Source organism: Castor canadensis, chromosome 2, assembly GCF_047511655.1.
Source record: "Castor canadensis chromosome 2, mCasCan1.hap1v2, whole genome shotgun sequence".
Taxonomy (NCBI): Eukaryota; Metazoa; Chordata; class Mammalia; order Rodentia; family Castoridae; genus Castor; species Castor canadensis.
The window spans coordinates 132,312,073-132,331,867 of NC_133387.1; the positions used below are offsets into that span (position 1 = coordinate 132,312,073).

General features: G+C 40.5%; 2 protein-coding genes across 5 annotated transcripts in view; one reads left to right on the forward strand and one right to left on the reverse strand.

Moving 5' to 3' along the window:
* Positions 1-1,926: 1,926 nt before the first annotated feature.
* Oip5 (Opa interacting protein 5) lies at positions 1,927-15,778 on the reverse strand. Of its 3 annotated transcripts, none has more exons than XR_012445422.1 (7): positions 15,302-15,778; positions 14,961-15,027; positions 12,220-12,318; positions 9,530-9,611; positions 7,454-7,617; positions 4,724-4,833; positions 1,927-2,127 (listed from the first exon to the last, which is right to left on the reverse strand). XR_012445422.1 is itself a non-coding variant. In XM_074065699.1 (6 exons), the coding sequence occupies exons 1-5, from the start codon at positions 15,621-15,623 to the stop codon at positions 4,738-4,740; spliced, it is 690 nt and encodes a 229-aa protein (XP_073921800.1). In that variant the 5' UTR covers positions 15,624-15,778; the 3' UTR covers positions 1,927-2,127; positions 4,724-4,737. The 3 variants fall into 3 exon arrangements, 1 of the variants encoding a protein (XP_073921800.1); XR_012445421.1 differs by having other exon boundaries at positions 12,220-12,342; XM_074065699.1 differs by lacking the exon at positions 7,454-7,617 and having other exon boundaries at positions 12,220-12,342.
* Positions 15,779-15,924: 146 nt separating this feature from the next.
* Positions 15,925-19,795, forward strand: part of LOC109694357 (nucleolar and spindle-associated protein 1) — a 28,237-nt gene continuing 24,366 nt past the window's right edge. For both annotated transcript variants that reach the window (XM_074065694.1, XM_074065693.1), the window contains exon 1: positions 15,925-16,061. In XM_074065694.1, the coding sequence (XP_073921795.1) occupies positions 15,969-16,061 (93 nt within the window). In that variant the 5' untranslated portion in view covers positions 15,925-15,968. The remainder of the gene's footprint in view (positions 16,062-19,795) is intronic.

Sequence of the window (19,795 nt, forward strand, 5' to 3'; positions counted from 1 at the left end):
TTAAGCCAATAGTATGGATTTATTTGAATTACTTTACTTTCTAATTATCTTCCATTGAAAATGGAAGTATAAGATAAACAGGGGTGACCACAAGACATTCAGCCTGTCAGGAATAGGGCATAACAGTGCTCACTGACCTCCTTCCTAATTCCATTAGTCCCCAAGCATGTTTGGAAAATAAGTCAAACTAAGCATGAATAATAAATAAACTGCTGTGGCTATAATCAGAAAGGTGCAGAGTTTCAGAAAGGTTAGGGTAAATAGGCTAAGTAGGGTAGTCTTAGGAAATACCAGTATGCAGTAAAAGAATTAGATGTGGGGCTTTTCTGAAGAGGTTTATGTGGGTCCCTTAAAAGTAGTATCATGAGCCAGGTAATGGTAGAACACACCTGTTGTTCCTGCTATTGAGAAGACAGGAAGATAGCTTGAGCCCAGAATTTGGAGGCTAGCCTGTCTCATACACACAAACCAAATTAGTACCTTGGAAGTGAATAAAGTAGATATGCACGTTATTTCAGGACTTCAGGTAACTGGGTTAACTGTTTTGGATGCTACGGACCAACCACAAAGGATCCCTGCAGCGAGGGAGCATTTTTCCATGTTGTAGAGTTATATAAATACTGTTAATATCACTGATTTCATTTCTCATTACTGTATTACATTAAAAACTTTATTTTTTTTATAGCCAGAGTTTTATTCTTGATGAAGTGGTCAGATTACATAATTTCTTGCCTAAATCTTTTGGTCCCAAATGAACAGTTAAGTGTCCCTACTTAAAAAAGGAAAACCTTAGCATTTATTTTGATGAGCAATTATCAGTTTCATCAGTTTATTGTATTATAAGGGGTAGGGGAGGGTGAGGAACTTGTAACCTAGGAATAGAGCACTTGGCCTAGCATCCACATGGCCATAGCTTTGATCCCTAGCCTTGCAAGAAAGTCTTCAACATATTGTGGTAGGATAACATTTTGAAAGTAACACAAGTAAGTATAATAATATACAAATAGAATTCATCTGAAAGTGGCCAAAACAGAAAAGAATTCAGGATAAGACTGAGTTTTACTAGGCTCAATCTGGGTCACATGTCCTGTTTTTTTGAAAAACAAAGTTTTTTTCAAGATAATTATAACTTTGTATTCTTTGCTGTGGGAGTTTGCTACAAATGCCTTTGGGGATACATCAACTAGAATGGCAAATTCAGTAACTCAGAATTAGCTTTATCATTTTGTTTTTCACTCAAATACAGGCAGTATCTCTGCTACTCATTGATAACATCTGCCAACAAAGATTTAAGAGTTCCTCTAAACTCTGTTCCTGTTCTACTAAGGTATATTAAAATAGATAATGGAACACCAAACATCACATGAAACTTTTGCTGGAGCCCAGACTTCTACAGTCAGAATAGTTACTAACAATTTTCAAAACATTTTGTCATGCCATGTCCTCAACTAAAATGTATTTTTTGCACTGAGGGTGCAGCTTAGTGGTAGAACACTTGCTCAGCATGTGTGAAGCCCTGAGTTTGAACCTCAGCATGGATGCTCCCAGGGATCAAAAAGGATTCTGGCAATACATTATCAGCAGTCTGGGACTAGACTTGGAACTAGCTTTACAGCCACCCATTGCCAATAAAAAGGTTAATATCAGTTACCCTTCACAATAGTTTATTTACTGTCCTTTAAGTATGGAAGTTACTGTGTTTACTTGCTGTTCTGTATATTGTCCATGGCACCATTGGTATATAAGATAATGTTGAAAGAATTTCATTGAATATGTTTGAAGTATTACTAACGGCAGCTTTTAAATCTATGCATTTTGGGGAGTTTTGAAGAAATTTTATTCCTTGATGTAAAAAGGAACTATTTTAAGAGTTGGAAACTCTGCACCTATGTATATATGTATTTTTAGCAATAAAGCAGCATGGGCTGAGAATGCACTGAAATTTTATTGTGTTGTTACTTAAAATGGGTAATTCTAAATAAAGTAGTATGTTAGGGTAATGGGAGGATCCATTCCCTAAGCCTGTGCTAAAGCAGGCTCCCGATATCAAAGACCAATGGACCAGGTTTCTTGATAACTAGTTGTGGCAGTTTCTGTTACATGTTATCCGGTGGGACAGCCAGCCATCTGCAGAAAAAGAACATCATGTTTAAACTTAATAATAACCCCATTCCCTTTTCACCTTTAGGGCCCACCTGACTTATGAACGAATCTTTTAATTTCTCTTTAGGATATAGTACTATCGTACTGGTTTGGTTACCTAACCAAACTGGTGCATGTGGGTATGTTTCAGTGGGGTTTGAACTCATCCTTGCTAGGCAGGTGCTCTACCACTTGAGCCACTCCACCAACCCTATCAAAGTTTTTACATTAAAGTGTATTGAGAAGAAATGCTTCTCTTGATGTGGGGAAATCAGTTCTTTAGGACTGGCTGTTGTCAAACAAGGAGGAACAAATAAGCTATGTGGCTTTTATGTGACACGCTTTCTGATTTTTGAGAGACTCATCATTTAACAAGCATCAACTGATAAACTACACTCAAAAAGGAACTGTGCTGGAGAATGGAATATAAAAGTAAAGCGTTGCCAGTAGCTATCATCTGTAATCCTACCTACTCAAGAGGCAGAGATGAGGAGGATTGAGGCAGCCCCGGGCAAAGAGTTCAAGAGATGCTATCTTGGAAAAAACCATCACAAAAAAAGGGTAGAGTGACTGTCTAGAAAGCATGAGGTTCTGAGTTCAAATACCAGTGCCAGAAAAAAAAGGTTGTTACAGTACTTGAGTTGATTTCCTACAAGGAAGGATTCAGTGTTTTCCATGTGGGTATCTAGTCCCAGTTTAGTCTAATTTATAACTCATTTGATTCTCCCTGTAACAATAGTTTTTAATCCCTATAAACAAAACCAGTTTATGTTAATTCTTCAAGTTCATGGCTAATAAATACTTCAGCCAATAATATGAATCCAAAGAGTTTGGTTCCAAAGTCTGCTCACTTAACAGCATGTTATATTAGCCTTTCAAAAATGGAAAGGGGAGAAGAGTAGTTTACTTTGTTACACATATATATGAATTTTTTTTGTACACTGCACATATAATTTGGGAGGAAAAATATGTATCTATGAGGCCACTTCATTTAATTTGACGTCAAGTACAAGCACTTAACTTTCTAATGAGCATCTCATCTAAAATGGCAAATCCAGAGTTTAACAACTACTGGGCTACTGGGGGTGTAGCTCAGTGGCAGAATTCTTGCCTTGCATGTGTGAGGCATTTGATCCCCAGCAACACTCAAACACACACAACATACCCACACATAAGAACAGCTTTCAAATTAAGATGAAAGAAATATGCTGAATGTTGAGGTAGACATACCCATATATATTAAAAGCCCCAGGGCTGGTGGAGTGGCTCAAGTAGTAAGAACACATGCCTAGCAAGTGTAAAGCCGCGAGTTCACACCCCAGTGCTGCCAAAAAAGAACGTTCTCTAAAAACCCCAGAATGAGTCAATACAGTATTAATTTATTAGGTTCCATTCTTTAAAACATAAGAGCTTTTCTGGAGCCATTTGTCAGGAAGTGTCACCCTCATTTGTAGGACTAAATTTTACACTCAAAAGCATGAGGCAAACAAATCAGAATTTCCTGCAGATTAAAACATTTGTAAAGGAAAATATCCAATATGTAATATGAAATGGAAAGAATCTATCTTAAAAATTTTAGCTGTATCAACCAAGTTTACCCATTACCACTTGTTTGGGGCCCCTCCCACCTGTATTCCAGAGGATAACCATAAGGACAGTCAAAATAAATTGTCCTCATCACACCCCTCTTTTTAAAATTCTTCAAGCATTTCCCACTGGGATGAAAGTGGGTGTTTGATGTATTACTTCTTTTTCTGATATGAGGGTCTCACGCTTGCTAGGCAGGCGCTCTACCACTTAAGCTATTCCACCAGCCCTTATTTCATTAGTACTATATTAAGCTGAGTTTACAACAGAAGAGACAAATTGTATATTATGCCATAAATTTATTAAATATTACCCAAAGAATATTATGTATCTATTTTACATGAGAAAATGATTTATCAGTATTTATGTAACAAATGATTCATCTAGGAACACTAGTAGTGAACGTTAACCCCACCTATATTTTCAGACCAACTGTGCATTTTTGGGTCAGAGGACACATGGGACATTGCACCCTAATTCCTAAATTTGCAGTGAAAGATGCACAGACAGGTATTACAAAATTAGTAAGAAGCTAAAACAAGTACTTCAGGAAAGTAACTATGAAACCTGGACAGGAAGACCCCTCATTTTCTCATCTTTTAAAAACACTTCATAAATCAATTGGAAAATCAGAATAGAGGTAAACATAATAAACCACAATCACACCCTTTTTTTTTTTTTTTTGGGGGGGGGTCAGTATTGGAGCTTCAACTTAGGGCTTCCTAAATAGGTGCTCTGCCATTTGAGCTACTCTGCTAAGCCCTTTGTGCTGGTTATTTTTGAAATAGGGTCTCACTTTACGCCCAGGCTGGCCTGGACAGAGATCTTCCTATTTGTGTTTCCTAAGTAGCTGGGGATGACAAGCAGGTACCACTGCACCCAGCTCCCCCCATTCTTAGTCAGTTTTTTTCTTTTACCTTTTTTTATTTTCCAGATATGACCAAATAGCAACTGTTGTTGGAAGACACCAAAACATCCTGAACCTGGTACTTACAACTTGGTTCTCAATCAGTTTTCTGTATTGATCTGGTCGGGAGTCTTTTCTTTCAGAATCTTCATTAGTGAATTTAAGCGAGTATGCGTTAGCATTATCTTCTCTTTCAACTAGAAAGAACAATATAGAGACATCAGGGCATCTTCTGTATAGCTCTCAATTTGCTAGTTGTAATGCCCTCCCAGTGGGCTGGGGATGTAACTCAGTGGTTAAGTGTTTGCCTAGCATGCACAAAGCCCTGGGTTCGATGCCCAGTACCACAAAAATAAATAAATGAGGGGAGGGGAGGGGAGGGGAGGGGAGGGGAGGGGAGAAAATGTAATGCCCTCCCAAACTCATGCTATTTTCTATCATGACTGGGACTTGGCAATACCTCCACATGTCAGGAATACATTTGCTCTATTTCTGAGAGAACTTATCCAGCAAACCCTTCCTGTGATAACAAACTATTGCTAAGCATCACTGTTCTGTGAAGACCAGAATAAAGTGGGGTCACAGAGACTCATGAACAAAGAAGCATTAATTATTCTTCCTTTCCTTTTCCATAAGCAAGATGCTATTTTTTTTTCCTTTGCGGTACTGGGATTTGCACTCAGGGCTTCATGTTTGCTAGCACTTGAATTAGCTTTGCTTTTAACAGTAACAAATACCTTTTTGACTTTAATATTCTGCTAATGGATCTACCTCTGTGCTATTAGGCTTAAAATAGATGTCTAATATATTTCCAAGAGTTCTTTCACCTTTGAACAGCTAGATTTAGAATGAAACTAAGTAGTATTACTCAATATACATGTACTTCAACTCACAAAGTTATAGAATACAGCATTACACATAATTTAGCCTTCTACTGAAATCAGGGTAAACAAAAATGCATTATTTCTGCAATGTTAGATACATACTCTGTTACGATTTATGTTATAAGAACACACAAAGTTAGCCAATAACAATGGCATATGTTTGGGGTTTGGGGTCCAGGGGAGACTCTCAAAAAAAAAAAGAAAATCAGCTGGGAGTGGTGGTTGAAACTTATAATCCTAGCTACTTGGGAAGCGGAGGATGGGAGGATAGCAGTTTGAGGCCAGCCTGGGCAAAAAGTTCGCAAGACTCCATCTCAACCAACAGCTGGGCCAGTGATGGGTGCCTGTCATCCCGGCTATGTGGAAAAAGCACATTCTGGATCTAGGTCCAGAATGGCCCAGCCATAAACACAAGACCCTATCTCAAAAACAACCAACAGAAAAAGGACTGGTGGAGTGGCTCAAGTGGTAGAGCACTTCCCAACAAAGTATGATGCTCTGAGTTCAACATGCAAAATAGCCAAAAAATGGAAAAACAAGCAAAAAAAAAAAAAACACCCAAAAAGCACAAAACCAAAAAAAAAGAAGTATTTATTCAGACACTCAGCTTAATCAGGTAACTGTAGAGTCTGTAATTCTTACTGGAGTGCCCTCCTACCTATGAATTACTGTTCTACTTTCAAGACTTTTGTCCTTATCTTTCAACATTTTTAATATGTCTGGGTATTGATCTCTCTGCATTTATCCTACCCAGATTTATTAAATTCAATAAATATGTGAATTAATGTTTTCACTGAATTTGAGAAGTTTTCAGCCATTACTTCTTTTTCTTTCTGTTTTGATGGTAAATGCTCTGCCACTGAGCTACATCCCCATCCCAGCCATTTTTAACTTGAGTACTTTTTCTAGTCTTGACTCTTCTTTTGGTGCTTCTATTACAAAGGCATATTTAGGAATACTTGATGGTTTCAATGGGACTTTTTTATGCTGTTAATTTTTCTTCATTCTTTTTTCTCTCTTCTTCAGATTGCATACTCTTATCTTCAAGACTAGTAATCCTTTCTTCTGCCATTCAAATCAGCTGAAGTCCCTCTAGTGTATCTTTCATTTCAGTTATACTTTAACTCTAGAAATTCCATTTGGTTCTTTTAAAAAACTTTTTACTGATATCTTCTATTTGTTAAGACACTGGCATACTACTTTACTTTTCTAAGAATGGTTTCTTTCTTTGGAAGTATTTTGAACAATGGTTTTGAAGCTTTCTTGACTAAGTCTAACATCTCAGCCTTTTCAAAAGCAGTTTTTCTTTTTTTGGCAGCACTGGGGTTTGAACTTGCAGCCTCAAGCTTATTAGGCAGGCGGTCTACCACTTGAGACACTTTACCAGTCCTCAAAAGCAGTTTCTGATGCTTGCTGTTTATCACACTTCCATATTTTTTATTGAAAACTGGTATTTTAGACAAGATAGCAAACCTAGTTACTAATTAATGCTACTCTACCAAGCTTCTTGTTTGCTTGCTTGGTTTAAATAAATGGGGCTATTTGACCCATTTTCCTCTTTTCCCCTAGAGTAAGCGCCTGATGTCACTCCTCAGAGAAAGAAGTCTTCAGCATGTATAGACAGCCTGAAATGTTACTGGTTTTAACAAGGCTCTCTGTGTATTCAGCTATCTGCTGTCACTGGCATCACAACCAGCTCTTAGTCTCCACTAGTAGCTGGCTGGCTGCTCCACTGCTATGACAGTGCCCTGGCACAGAAACTCCAGTCTTACCCAATTAAATCCAAACCCCTTTGCACGGCTGGTCTTTAACGGCTGGTTGAACCCTGGGGGACTCTTCTTGGCTACTTCTCTAATTTTCTCTGATAAGCTTCTAACTAGTCTACAGTTTAGCTGGTCTTTATGGAATGAGAAGCTTCCTCTTAATCACTTACCACAAGAATTTCCACTATTTTAGATCGCAACTTGAACTTTCCATATCTCGTTTCAAATAGTCAGTTGCCTTGAGGAACACAAGAGTTGTTTTTAAAATCTGCCTCTCACCCTGTGCAAAATTCCTATATGCCACTGCTTCCAAATTGGGAGTGGGAAGGTGTGTCTGTGTGGAGAAGAGATGGTGTCTCTTAGAATGACATCCCTGGTTAATACTCAAGGCACTGGGTTGATAGCCTCTTGTCACCCCATCTTACTTCTCCCAGCATGGAATTTCTGCCCTATAAACAAGCTGGGCAAGAGTTGAGTTTCCAGTATTCTTGGCCTGCTGTGGCTGCGGTAGAGCTATCATGCAACAAATGGTCACTCTCCCCTGGAGTAGTTTGTCAACAGGGAGGAGGGGATGCTGATGGCCTGCCCCTCCTGGGAATATACTATAGTTCTGTTCATTTGGGAGATGAGGGGAAAAGATTCCCGTGTTCATGGCTGTATCTGCTCAGATGGTAGGCCCCTCCAAGCTGGAAGGGTAGGAGACAGTTAGTTGTTGTGGCTCAAATGACACAGACTCTCAGTGCTCTTACCAGTGTCTAACAGATTTTCTTAAATTCTTGTATCTCCACTTACTGTATGCCTTGAAGAAAGTCACCACTAAAGATAGTTGTTTTCTTTATAATTTTCTTCAGCTGCATGGAGTAGGTCTGTGCTGTTTCTAACATGGCCAAATTCCAAAATCCAATCTGACGCCATTTATTTTTGAGCACAATATTTACTAATTGTCTCAACTCACTTGCTTAGAATAGGGATTAATAAACTATGGACTATGGGCTAAACCTGCTGCCCCTTTTAGCAAATAGTTTTATTGTAACATAGCTGTGAGCATTTGTTGATATATTTCCTATGAGTGCTTTTGCAATAGAATGGCACAGTGTTGTAAGTAAGACCCCATGCTCACAAAGCTTAAAAGATGTCAGCTAATCCTTTACAAAAAAAGCTTGCCAACTCCTGGCTTAGTACATGCTCTTATACCTTTACAGAAAAAAAAAAAAAAATCACTGTTTTCCTATGCTTAGGTTTACTAATATTAAACTTTGAAAAACAATGTCAATGGTTTTTAAATGTGTTATTTTGCAAAGAATAAAGTATTAGCACTAATAAAATTGAAATCAACAGGACATTCTAAGGTTGTTCTTCCAAAATTATTCATAGAATGAATCAGTCAGTAAACTATCAAAAATTTGCTTTTTTCAACTCAAAGCCATAAACCCATTTAAAAAGAATTTTTATCTGTATGTGGTAGTATACACCTGCAATTCCCAGCACTAAGAAAGCTGAGGCAGGAAGATAGCCCAGCCTAGCGTGGGCTACATATAGCAAAACCCTGTCTCAAATAAATAAAACAAAATAGAAAAATTAAATAAATAAGAATTCTTGGGCTGGGAATATAGCTCAGTGGCAAAGCATGTGCAAGATCGTGGGTTCAATTTTCACCCCCGCCTCACAAAAAACAAACAAACAACAATTTTACCACTCTTTCCTTGGTTATAAGTTACTTTCAAAAAAGGATAGCTAGCTGGGCACCAGTGGCTCATGCCTATAATCCTAGCTACTCAAGAGGCAGAGATCAGGAGGATCGCAGTTCAAAGCAAGACCCTATCTTGAAAAAACCAGTAAGAAAAAAAGGGCTGGTAGAGTGGTTCAAAGTGTAGGCCTTGAGTTCAAATCTCAGCACCATAAGAAAAAAAAAAAAGGACAGCTGTATGTAATGTAATAATGTCCATTCCAGCATAAAGAATTCAGGAATGTAGTAGAAAAGCAAGCTTCCCTTCTCCTACACTAGACCTTATGATGTGGCTGTAGTACTTGATTTCTGTTATAAATAAGGAATATCAAACCATTTTACCATCCTCGAGTTCCCTGGTACAAATTATCAAGAGTTGTCTCTATTAAGGTTTGGGGATACAGCTCAGAGGTAGAACACTTGCCTAGCTTGCACAAGGATCTGGATTCAATCCTCCAGCACCATTTAAAAAAAAACTGGTCATATTAAAGGAAGCACACAACTATCACAAAAATTTTACCTCTGCTATCTTTTCTGGTAGAGGGTCATTGTGAATATCCATCTCAGATGCATTTACTATGGCTTTTGTTCTTAAGAGATAGCTAGATGGAAAATACAGAGAGGAAATATTATTACCATACCCCATTAAAGATTACCAGTGAACCAAACTTACCATCTCAAACATATATGGCACCTTAATCATCTCCATTTCATGACTTATGGTTTATTTTGTTGGAAAAACAAATTCTCAGTACACAAATCACCAGAGAGACATCGTGCCTCAGTTTTACCCATTCCCAGAGACAAAATTATCCCAGGACAAATTGAAGACAAAAACCATGTCATGTATGAAAATCATGAGTATTGGCTTCACGCTACCAGTAGATCCTGCAGCACAGTTTGAAGGAAAGTAATCACGTTGTGACAAATACTGTTGGTTGCCTAGCCATTCCTAACTACAATCTTACCAACAGAAACCAGATTTTGTCTACAACAGCTGTGTGCCTGTCCCAGCAGTTGAATCATAACTGTTCCAAATCAACTGTGACAAGTCTATTGTCACATATTTGCTCTTCCAACTTAAAGTGATCATGTGACATGGTTCTGACCATTTGCAGAACAAGGAAATTTTCTGCTGAGAAAAGGAGACGTGTTTTTGTTCCCATACTCCCGTATCCTTTTCCTTCCCTTTGAGTACACTACCATCAGTAGATGTAATGTTTATTATTGCACCAGCCATCCTGTATCAAAGAGGAAAATGTCAAGAGAAGCAGAGATGCTGACCCAGAGATTTATCATGGTTGAGCCAACAGAAGACTCCTGGAGCAGCCAACCACCCCCTCTTCTTGTTAAAGCCACTGATAAGTCAGATTTTCTGTTACTAGCAAACAAATTTATTCTAACAGACACAAAGATTCATCACATTGCCAGATTCATGCTACCTATACTTCCCTAATTTTCTATTTAATCAAAATGAATGAACTAACCTTTGACTCAACTCCTCATTTTCAAGATCATGATAATAATCAAAGACTCACTATGCTTTTTAATAAAAGACAGAAGTTTGTATTACCGAAAGCTTACTTCTTCAGCAAAATCTCAATTATGGCTCCTCTGAGGCACACCTATTTTTAAAAATGACTTAAGGTTTGATCCTCAGAGCCATAAAAAAACCTAAGTAAAAAATGATTTGAGGTTAATAATAGCATACATTTAGAGATACTTTTCTCTTTAAATTCTAAATAGAAATTACTTTAAAAGAAACTAGAAAGTAAAATATTGTTTCATCTGAAGTATATATTTCCTGTTGGAAATCTACAATAAAGGGAAAATGGTATACTTAACGCACACTGAACAGCCTCATGATAAAGGATGGGTTTTACCTATTTTATTGTTTTGTTAACCACATTCAATTACATACAACTAAGTACATCAAATGAAAAAAAATGAAAGTTTTTTTGGAGGGGGGCAGTACTGGGGATTGAACTCAGGGCTTCAAGCTTGCAAAGCAGGTGCTCTACCACTTGGGCCACACCTCCAGTTCATTTGCTCTGATTATTTTTTTGGCGATGGAGTATCCAAAACCATTTGCAGAGGCTGATCCTCCCAATCTCAGCCTCCCAAGCAGCTAGGATTACAGGCGTGAGCCACCAGCGCCCAGCTGGTGTTTCATTATATTTTAATGAAAGGAAAATAAGCTTGAATTCAGGGATTCAAATGTTCCTCCACATCTCTGAGCCCAGGTTTTCTTGTGTAAGAACTCAGAGAGGGCTGGGAATGTAGTTCAGAAGCAGAGTGTTTTCCTATTGTGTACAAGGCCCCAGGTTTGATCCTAGCACCACAAAAGGAAACAAAACAACAACAAAAAAGAATTTTGGGCCAGAAGAGTGGCTCAAGTGGTAGAATGCCTGCCTAACAAGCATGAGGCCTAGAATTCAAACCCCAGTACCACCAAAATAAAACAGAACAAAACAAAATATCAACAACAACAACAACAAAACCCAGAACTGGAGGTTTGGCTCAATTAGCAGAGTGCCTGCTTTGCATGTGTGAAACCCTGAGTTCAAACACCAGTCCTACCAAAAAAAAAAAAAAAAAAAAAAAGTGACATCATGTATTTTTTACCCTAGCACAGTGGCTCACACCTTAATCCTAGCTACTTGGGAGGCAGAGAGCAAGAGGATGGCAGTTCGAAGCCAGCCCCAGGCATAGTCCATCAAACCCTATGTTGAGAAAACCCATCACAAAAAAAGCCTGGCAAAGTAGCTCAAGCAGCAGGAGCACATCCTATACCTAGGAATACATGATACAGTCATGGCCCAGAGTCCAACCCTATGGTAGTGAGAAGTGGAAAAGCAGAGAGCGAGCCTATGCAAAAAAGCATACCTTCTAGAATTTTCTTTAATGAAAGAATCCCTTTTGAATTATGATATGACTATCAAGACACAGTATGCTAAGAAGACATCTGAAACGATAATAATGTTACAGGTTATGTTCTGGTTCCACTGCTTTTTTGTAAGACAGCACTGCCTTTAGCACCGCCTTTAGTACAGACATTTTCTCTTCCCAGATTTTTTTTCTTTTTTAAATTGTTTATACATTTATTCATATGTGTATACATTGTTTGGGCCTCTTCTCCCCTGTCCCCGCCCCCCTAGAAGATTTTTTTTTTTTTAATTTCTTTGATAAACATTATCAACATCTACTTACCACACCATTTTATCACTGGAAAGGCAGAAATGACCTCTCAAAGCAGCCAGAGCAGCATGGGTGGAATACAGATGGAAGCCAATGGGAATCCCACAAGAACTGCAGAATAAAAGGTTGTATGTGCTGGGGGGAAAAAACAGAAAAAGATAAGAAGGAAAATCAGAGAACAAAAACAGTAGCCTCTCCTGCTGAGCATGGTGCTTTATACCTATAGCCCCAGCACTCAGCAGGCTGAGGCAGGATTATGAGTTTAAGGCCAACATGGGCTACTTAGCAAGATCCTGTCTCAAAAAAACCAAAAAACCACACATGCCTAGAAAGAAACACATTCACGTCAATAGATACCACAAAAGAACAACAGAGTCAGTGCCAGTGGCTCACGCCTGTAATCCTAGCTACTCAGGAGGCAGAGATCAGGAGGATCGCAGTTCAAAGCCAGCCTGGGCAAATAGTTTGTGAGACCCTATCTTGAAAAAATCCATCACAAAAAAGGTCTGGCGGAGAGGCTTGATGTTCTGGCCCTGAGTTCAAGCCCCAGTACTGCCAAAAAAAAACAGAACCACAGACATGGTGGATCACATCTGTAATCACTGCTACTTTGGGAGGATCACAGTTGAGGGCCAGCCTGGGCAAAAATAATGAGATCCACATCTCAACAAACAAGCAGGCATGGTGTTTCACACATGTAATGCCAGTTATCCAGGAGGAATCAATGCGAAGATCACGATCCCAGGTAGGCTAGGCAAAAGTGAGACCCTACCTAAAAAATAAACAAAAAGCAACCAGCCCAGGCAAAATGTTAGTGAGACCCCCATATCAACCAATAACTGAGCATGTTGGCACCTACCTGTCATCCCAACTCGGCAGAAAGCATAAATAGGAAGTCCCAGTCCAGGACAGCCTGGGTATAAGTTTATTAGGAAGATAAATATCCAATGTAACTTATGGGAAGTAGCAGTAAATAAAGTTCTTTTTCTGACCCTATGAGACCATATAATTATCACTTTTACTTTTCCCCCATTCCAGAAATAACGAAAAGCAAAAAGGACTGGGGGTATGGCTCAAGGGGAGGGTGTCTGCTTAGCAAGCTCAGGGACCTGAGTTCAAACCCCAGTACCACCATTAAAAAAAAAAAAAAGGTCAAGGTAAAAGAACATGTTTCTTCACTCCAAAATTTATGCTCTTTCGGCTGCATCAATAATCAACTTCTTTATCCATTGTCTAATTCCATCTAAGTAATGAATACATATGCTCTTATATAAAAAACAACAACGGGCAGCACTACAAAAAACACAAATTGAACTATCTTAAGCTGTGCCACTGCATAACCTTCTCTGTAAGTCTCGCAAATACAGATAAACATGAGGCTTTCTCTCCAGGGTCTTACAAAGCAACTACAGTATTATGTGAGTTACGTGTGTACTCTATTTCACTCTTATGTTTTTTTCTTGTGGTGCTAGAGATTGAAACTAGGTAAACACTACCTCTGAGCCACATCCCAACTCCACATATGTAATTTAAAATACTTGTTTAAAAAAAATAAAAACACTAGTGGCTCACTCCTGTAATCCTAGCTACTTGGGAGCCCGAGATCCGGGAGGATGACTGTTCAAGGCCAGCCCAGGCAAGTGGTTCTTGAGAGCCCATCACCAAAATAATCAGAGCAAAATGGACTGGAGGTGTGGCTCAAGTGGTAAAACGTCTGTCTAGCAAGCTTAAAGCTCTCAGATCAAACCCCAGTACAGCTTAAAGTAAAACAAGTCTTAAGAAATTTTATGTAACTCAATGTTAAAAATGTCACTTCAACACGTAATCAATATTAAACATATATTAATTTTTCACACCAAACCTTTGTGTGTTGCATTCACTACATAGCTCAATTCAGAATGACCACATCTTTATAATCACGTATGGCTACTGGTTATAATTTTGGACAGCACCGGTCTACATGCACTGTGTTGCTGTCTAGGAAGAGATTCAGAGAGCTTCTGTCTCTGCCTCCGAATCACCCAAATCCAAACAGAGCACCACTGCTTTCCTCTCTGTCCCCTTGGTAGGGATGGGGACTACTGCAGGGATAGGGAGGTGGGTGTCTTTTCAATCGTGAAAGAGGAAGGGAGCTATGGATCTAACTTAAGTTTGTTTAAACTGCAGAACTCTTCCTGTTCCCCCAGCAAAGCAACTAAGAATCCCTATACTTTATGTAAACTATGATCGAATGAACTGTCTTCCTGTTAAAGCTAATATTCAAAATTTGGAGTCTTTCTATAATAATCTGCTGAGTATTCTACTTCACTTGTAAGTCATAGCACCGGCAAGATGCAAAGTTTACGAGACAGTACTCAAGTACTCTGTGTTTTTCCCCAGTTTCTGGGATTTCTACAGAATTAGTCCTACCATAGTTTATTACAAATTTCACGTTAAATGCCAACTTCAAAGTCCTAGTTATCTCAAAGGATCATAATTCATAAGTACTCTCACTACAAACCAAAAAATTATTTTCTCCATCACTAGGCACTAGCCACATCACATCACAGACCCTTCCTAAAACCTCCACCCAAATCTAATTTTGTTCATTTTCCTACAATCCACGAAGTTCATACCAGAGCCAACCGCGTGTCATCATTCAGCACCCGGCGAGCTTGCAATAAACTTCCATCGCGCCATGGGAGCATTAGCCGTTTTGTCCCCGTCCACATCAGTTCCTAGTGTCACTGACCCCCCGGAATTCTCGCACGTACCTATATTTGAGCGAACCTTCAATGCCCACCAGGAAGGGCGCTTCCAAAACGACGTTATTCGTGACTCCTGGGAAGACAGACACGGGTCAGAACCGGTACCTCCGGGGATATCGAAAAGGAGCGCCTCCCGCCCGCCACGCAGGCTCACGCACCGGGTTGCGGTTGCTTTGGACGCCCAGCTGCTAGGGAATTAAAGCAAAAACCCCTCGGCCGCATCCCCCGGGCTAACGGGCCACTTTCCTTCCAAATCTTCTGCTCCTTTTCTCCCCGCGAATTTTGCGCCAGCCGGTGGGAAAAGCGGCAAGGCCACCTCGCGCCCGTCTCCGCCTCCCCCGACTTACTGGAGAATGCCACGGCCCCAAGGGACTGCGACAGGTCCCAGGCTAGATGCACCGTGTCCGCCAGCACCGCGTGGCACTGCGCGCAATGGAACACGGCGCACCTCTCCGGCTGCAGCCACGACGGCAGCGGTGGGCTGGCGGGGAGTTCCTCCGTCCTCAGCCCCACTGGGCCAAGCGGCGAGGACCCTTTCACCACTTGCGTGTCCCACTCCATGGAAGTCGTGATAGAAGGTTCGTCAATCGCCTTCTTAGTGCCCTCACAAAAGTCATCTCGGGAATGCTTTGCACAACGGGTGTGATACCGCTGTGCTCTGGCCGCCATTTTCCTGCTGAGGGCGCCTATTTCGAACACACACCAGGCCCCGCCCCAAGCATGGTTTCTACGTCCTCATTGGATAAGGTGCGTCTGGGCACGCCCCACGCACCTTTCAGCGACTGCCTATTGGTGAGGCATGAAGAAGAGCCGTGCGTCTGCCGGGAATCAACCTTTCTATTGGTTAGAGTCAGAAACCCCGCCTTCAAGGCATTTTCAACCAATGGACATGCAGCGTTCTTCATTTAAACTGAATATATTGTGCCTCTGGGCTAACGCTTAGAGTGGTGCTAGAGGTTAGACCCGCGCTGCTTAATTTCAATCTTCTGAGTGTTACCTGGGTTGCAGAACGTGATGACGGTCCCCTCCGCGGAGGAGCTGGACTCCTTCAAGTACAGTGACCTGCAGAATTTAGCCAAGAGTCTGGGCCTCCGGGCTAACCTGAGGGTATGGGGCTGGCGGGGCCGGCCGTTGGGCGGGCGGGGGGACGCGCCGAGAAGGGACGGAGCCCTTCTCAAGGTTAAGGTAGCGCCCCATAACCGGGCCAGTAGATTTGGTTCATGGGGCTAAACTCGCTAAACGGAAGAGAGCCTTAGTCGTCACCTTATTTTGAGGCTGACTTTTCGAGGGTGGGGGAGGGGCAGCCCAATAGCTCTCTGCTGCAAAAGGGTTGGTTGGTTTGGCTTTATTGGAAGTAATTATTCTACTTCACAGGGTATCAATTAGGAAACGCAGGCCCAGAAAGCCTAAGGGATGTTGTGCCTAGTGCCGGTGCTTAGACAACCGAAGTAGCCCGTAATCTCTTGGTACTTTACTGGGAGACCTGGCAGAAAGAATGATCACCCCTGCGGATACATTTTTATAGCTCCGCCCTGATCTAGTATGATTGCCCGTTTATTGATCACTGTTGAAGTGTTCTTGCGCAAAACTAGTTAGGTCTTTGCGGTGTTGTAAGGTGTTGGGAGATGGCGTATTGAATATGGGATTGGCGTTTTATATATTGTGCTTGAGATTTTCCACATAACTTCTAATGTATACTAAGGAGATTTATGCTGCAAGCTGCGATATTTATAGTGAATGAATGTCCAATCGGTCATAGGAATGATTTAAGCAGGATAGACCAGGTCGAGGTATCCCTCGACCTGAATGAGAAAGGAATGTTCCTGGGCTATAGTGTTTAATACTTCACAAATGAAGCTTAATTCCTTAACTTAAATCCCTTAGGCTTTTTGCTATCTGACTGGAATCTTTCTGAAACAGGATCTTGCTAGCTAGCCCAGGCTGACTTCCAACTCTCTCCATCCTCCTGCCTCCCCTGCGTGCTCTTACTGCAGACATGGACCACCACGCCCATCCTGGTTGGAATTTCGTCCAAGGCTGCGTCCCTAAACAGTTTGGCACAGTTTACCTGTCATTGTGCCTTACATTCCTTCTGTCTCCATCATCTGCAGGAAAGATTTGCTGTTGCTCTTCAAATTCTTAACTGACATGTCGTCGTCTTGGGGCCTCTTTCCCTTTCCTTCATTCTCTTGGCCACAGGTCCACCACTCCCAGCAATCCCAGGAACCCTCTCTGTGCTTTTAGAGGAATTTATTTTCAAGTGCTCTCTGAGGATTTGCTGGCTTCCCATCCTGCGATCTGATTATTTGTGCGTTTGTATCATTTTCTCCACCAGAAGATAACTTCCTCAAGTATTGATTTCACCCCTTCACGTGGGAAGTCCTTACAGCTCTAGGCGCAGTACATTTTACTAGAAGACGCTGGATAGTAACTCAGGAGTCCACATTAGAGCTGTTTCTTAGCGGCGCTAGAATAACCCGCAGAAGGTGGTTCTGGTGGCAGGAGCGTTATGTGGAGGCTTCTCATCTGAGCTCAGAGTGCTGGCCATTGTTAGGCCCCACATCTATTGGATCTGAAGAGCTAATGCAAGTTAGCTCTTTTCTCTAAGTCCTGCTCATCAGCCTCTGAGGCACTTGATCGGGTCTAGTCAATCCATTACTGTTTATTAGAGGTAGGGTATGTCCTCTCAGTACAGGACCCCTCCTCCAGTTACACGCCTAGCATATATTTGGCATATTGTAGGTGTCAACAAATACTTGTTGGAATGTATATTTCCTCACAGACCTGATCATATCATAGTCATATTATAATCAACTGTAACATTTTTGAGATTACTAAAGAAAAATTAAGATTGGGTTAGGTATTAAATTATATTAAGTTATATTGGCTATTTTGTTGGTATTATGGTTATGGGTTTTTTTTAAATCCTTAACTCTTAGTAACGTGTATCAAGTATTTACAAGTGAAATGTTAGGATGCCTATAAAATTTGCTGTAAAATGCATCAGGAAAATGAGGGGAGGGCTCTAGATGAAGTAAGAACAGCAGAATGTTGATAACAATTGAAATGTGATAGATACATGGGGATTCATCACACTATACTCTGTATTTTTTTATTTTTGGCGGTACTGCTTGCTAAGCAGATGGCCTACCAGTTGAAGAAGGCACCCCCAAGTCCTAATTCTCTGTACTTTTGTGTATATTTGAGATTTTTCCATAATATTTTAACTACTTACTGTTGGAACAGAGCAAGAGCAAAAAATAATAAATTATCAATATTTGATTAAAACTTAACAGAATTGACTGGGGATGTAGCTCAAGTGGTAGAGTGCCTGCCTAACAAGTGTAAAGTCTTGAGATCAAATCCTAGTATTTCCCTCCCCTCACAAAAAAAGGGGAAAAATAATTTTAAAGAATTTCACCAGTATTATAGCTCTACAAATGGGTCAATGTGGTAGAGCACCTGCCTCACAACCTGAAGCCCTGAATTCAAACCCCAGTATGAGGAAGGGAAGGGAGGGGAGAGAGAAGATTTTATATATGTGGTTAAATTATATGTATATAATTTAAAATAAATTTTAGAGGAGAGAACACAGCTTTGAGATACATCCTTGCATGGTAAAACAAAAAGGAAAGAGGCAGGTACAAGTATTTACTTGAAGCTACTGGTCCTGTTCTCACTCATGCTGTCTTCCCTTCTTACAAGCTTAAATTACAAAGAGGACACTATTTCTGCTTTTTTGCATCACCCTGTATTCACTGGCAAAATCCAATGCTGATTAAACCAAGCTATGCACTTAATCTGCCTGTACTCATACAGCTGACCCTGACTGGGGAAGAAAATCATCCAACTTTGTTTACTGAACTTATTTTAAATTTGACTGAAAAAAATTAAAATGGGCATTTGATTCTCCTGTATGTACTTAGTGATCATAACTTTCTCACTTTTGAGTGGTACTGGGGATTGAACTCAAAAGCATACTTTTTCACTTTTGAGGAAAATTGTTTTCTGTGTTTTCACCTCAAATTGGCTTCCTTCCCTCTCTTGATGACTTTTCCTCAAGTCATGGGAAAATAGATGCCATCAATTGAAAATTACCTCATCTTTCCACTACCAAACTTTATCCCCATGCTCTGCCCTCCCTCAGGTCATAGTAAAAGGCATGTACCTGTTGGCAACATTTCCTCTTAGGCTGAGGATCCTGGGCCCTCAGGCCTCCTCTAGGGCTACACTTCTGCAATTGGATCCTCCCTTCTCCATCACTTTCTCCCACTCTTCTGGCTCATTTCTGTATTGTATGAAATCATGTCTTACTATTACCCATCTTTAAAAAATACTTTCTCTGGGAGTCAGTGTCTCATGCCCATAATCCTACTGAGGTTTGAAGCTGGGGCAAATAGTTTGGGAGACTCTATCTCAAAAAACCCATCCCAAGAAAGGGCTGGTGGAGTGGCTCAAGGTGTAGGCCCTGAGTTCAAACCCCAATGCCACAAAAAAAAAAAAATAGTAATAATAATACTTTTGCCCTTTCTGATCTATCAACTGCAGTAGAACTACCATCAAGATGCATATTTTCATAAAAAACCTTACAGGGAACAACTGGAGGAGTGGCTCACGTGGTAGAATGCCTGTCTAGCAAGCATGAGGCCCTGAGTTCAAACCCTAGTACCACCAAAAGAAAAAAAAATTTTTTTTCAATTAAAATTTTTTTTTTAAATCTTCATGGGGAAAACCATCATGCTGTACCTCAGATACTATAGAAAATGTCAAGGCCAAGATCCAGGGTAAGGAAAGAATTCCTCCTGAGCCGCAAAGACTGACCTTTGCTGGTTAGCAACTGG

Bases quoted from the DNA above. Each gene is read 5' to 3' on its own strand.
- Oip5 (XM_074065699.1), bottom strand. From the start codon at position 15,623: ATGGCGGCCAGAGCACAGCGGTATCACACCCGTTGTGCAAAGCATTCC. The intron at 15,028-15,301 runs GTAAGTCGGGGG...CTGTCTTCCCAG, and splicing joins TGGGGCCGTGGCATTCTCCA to GAGTCACGAATAACGTCGTT. The intron at 9,612-12,219 runs GTAAGTAGATGT...TTTTCCATCTAG, and splicing joins TCCAGTGATAAAATGGTGTG to CTATCTCTTAAGAACAAAAG.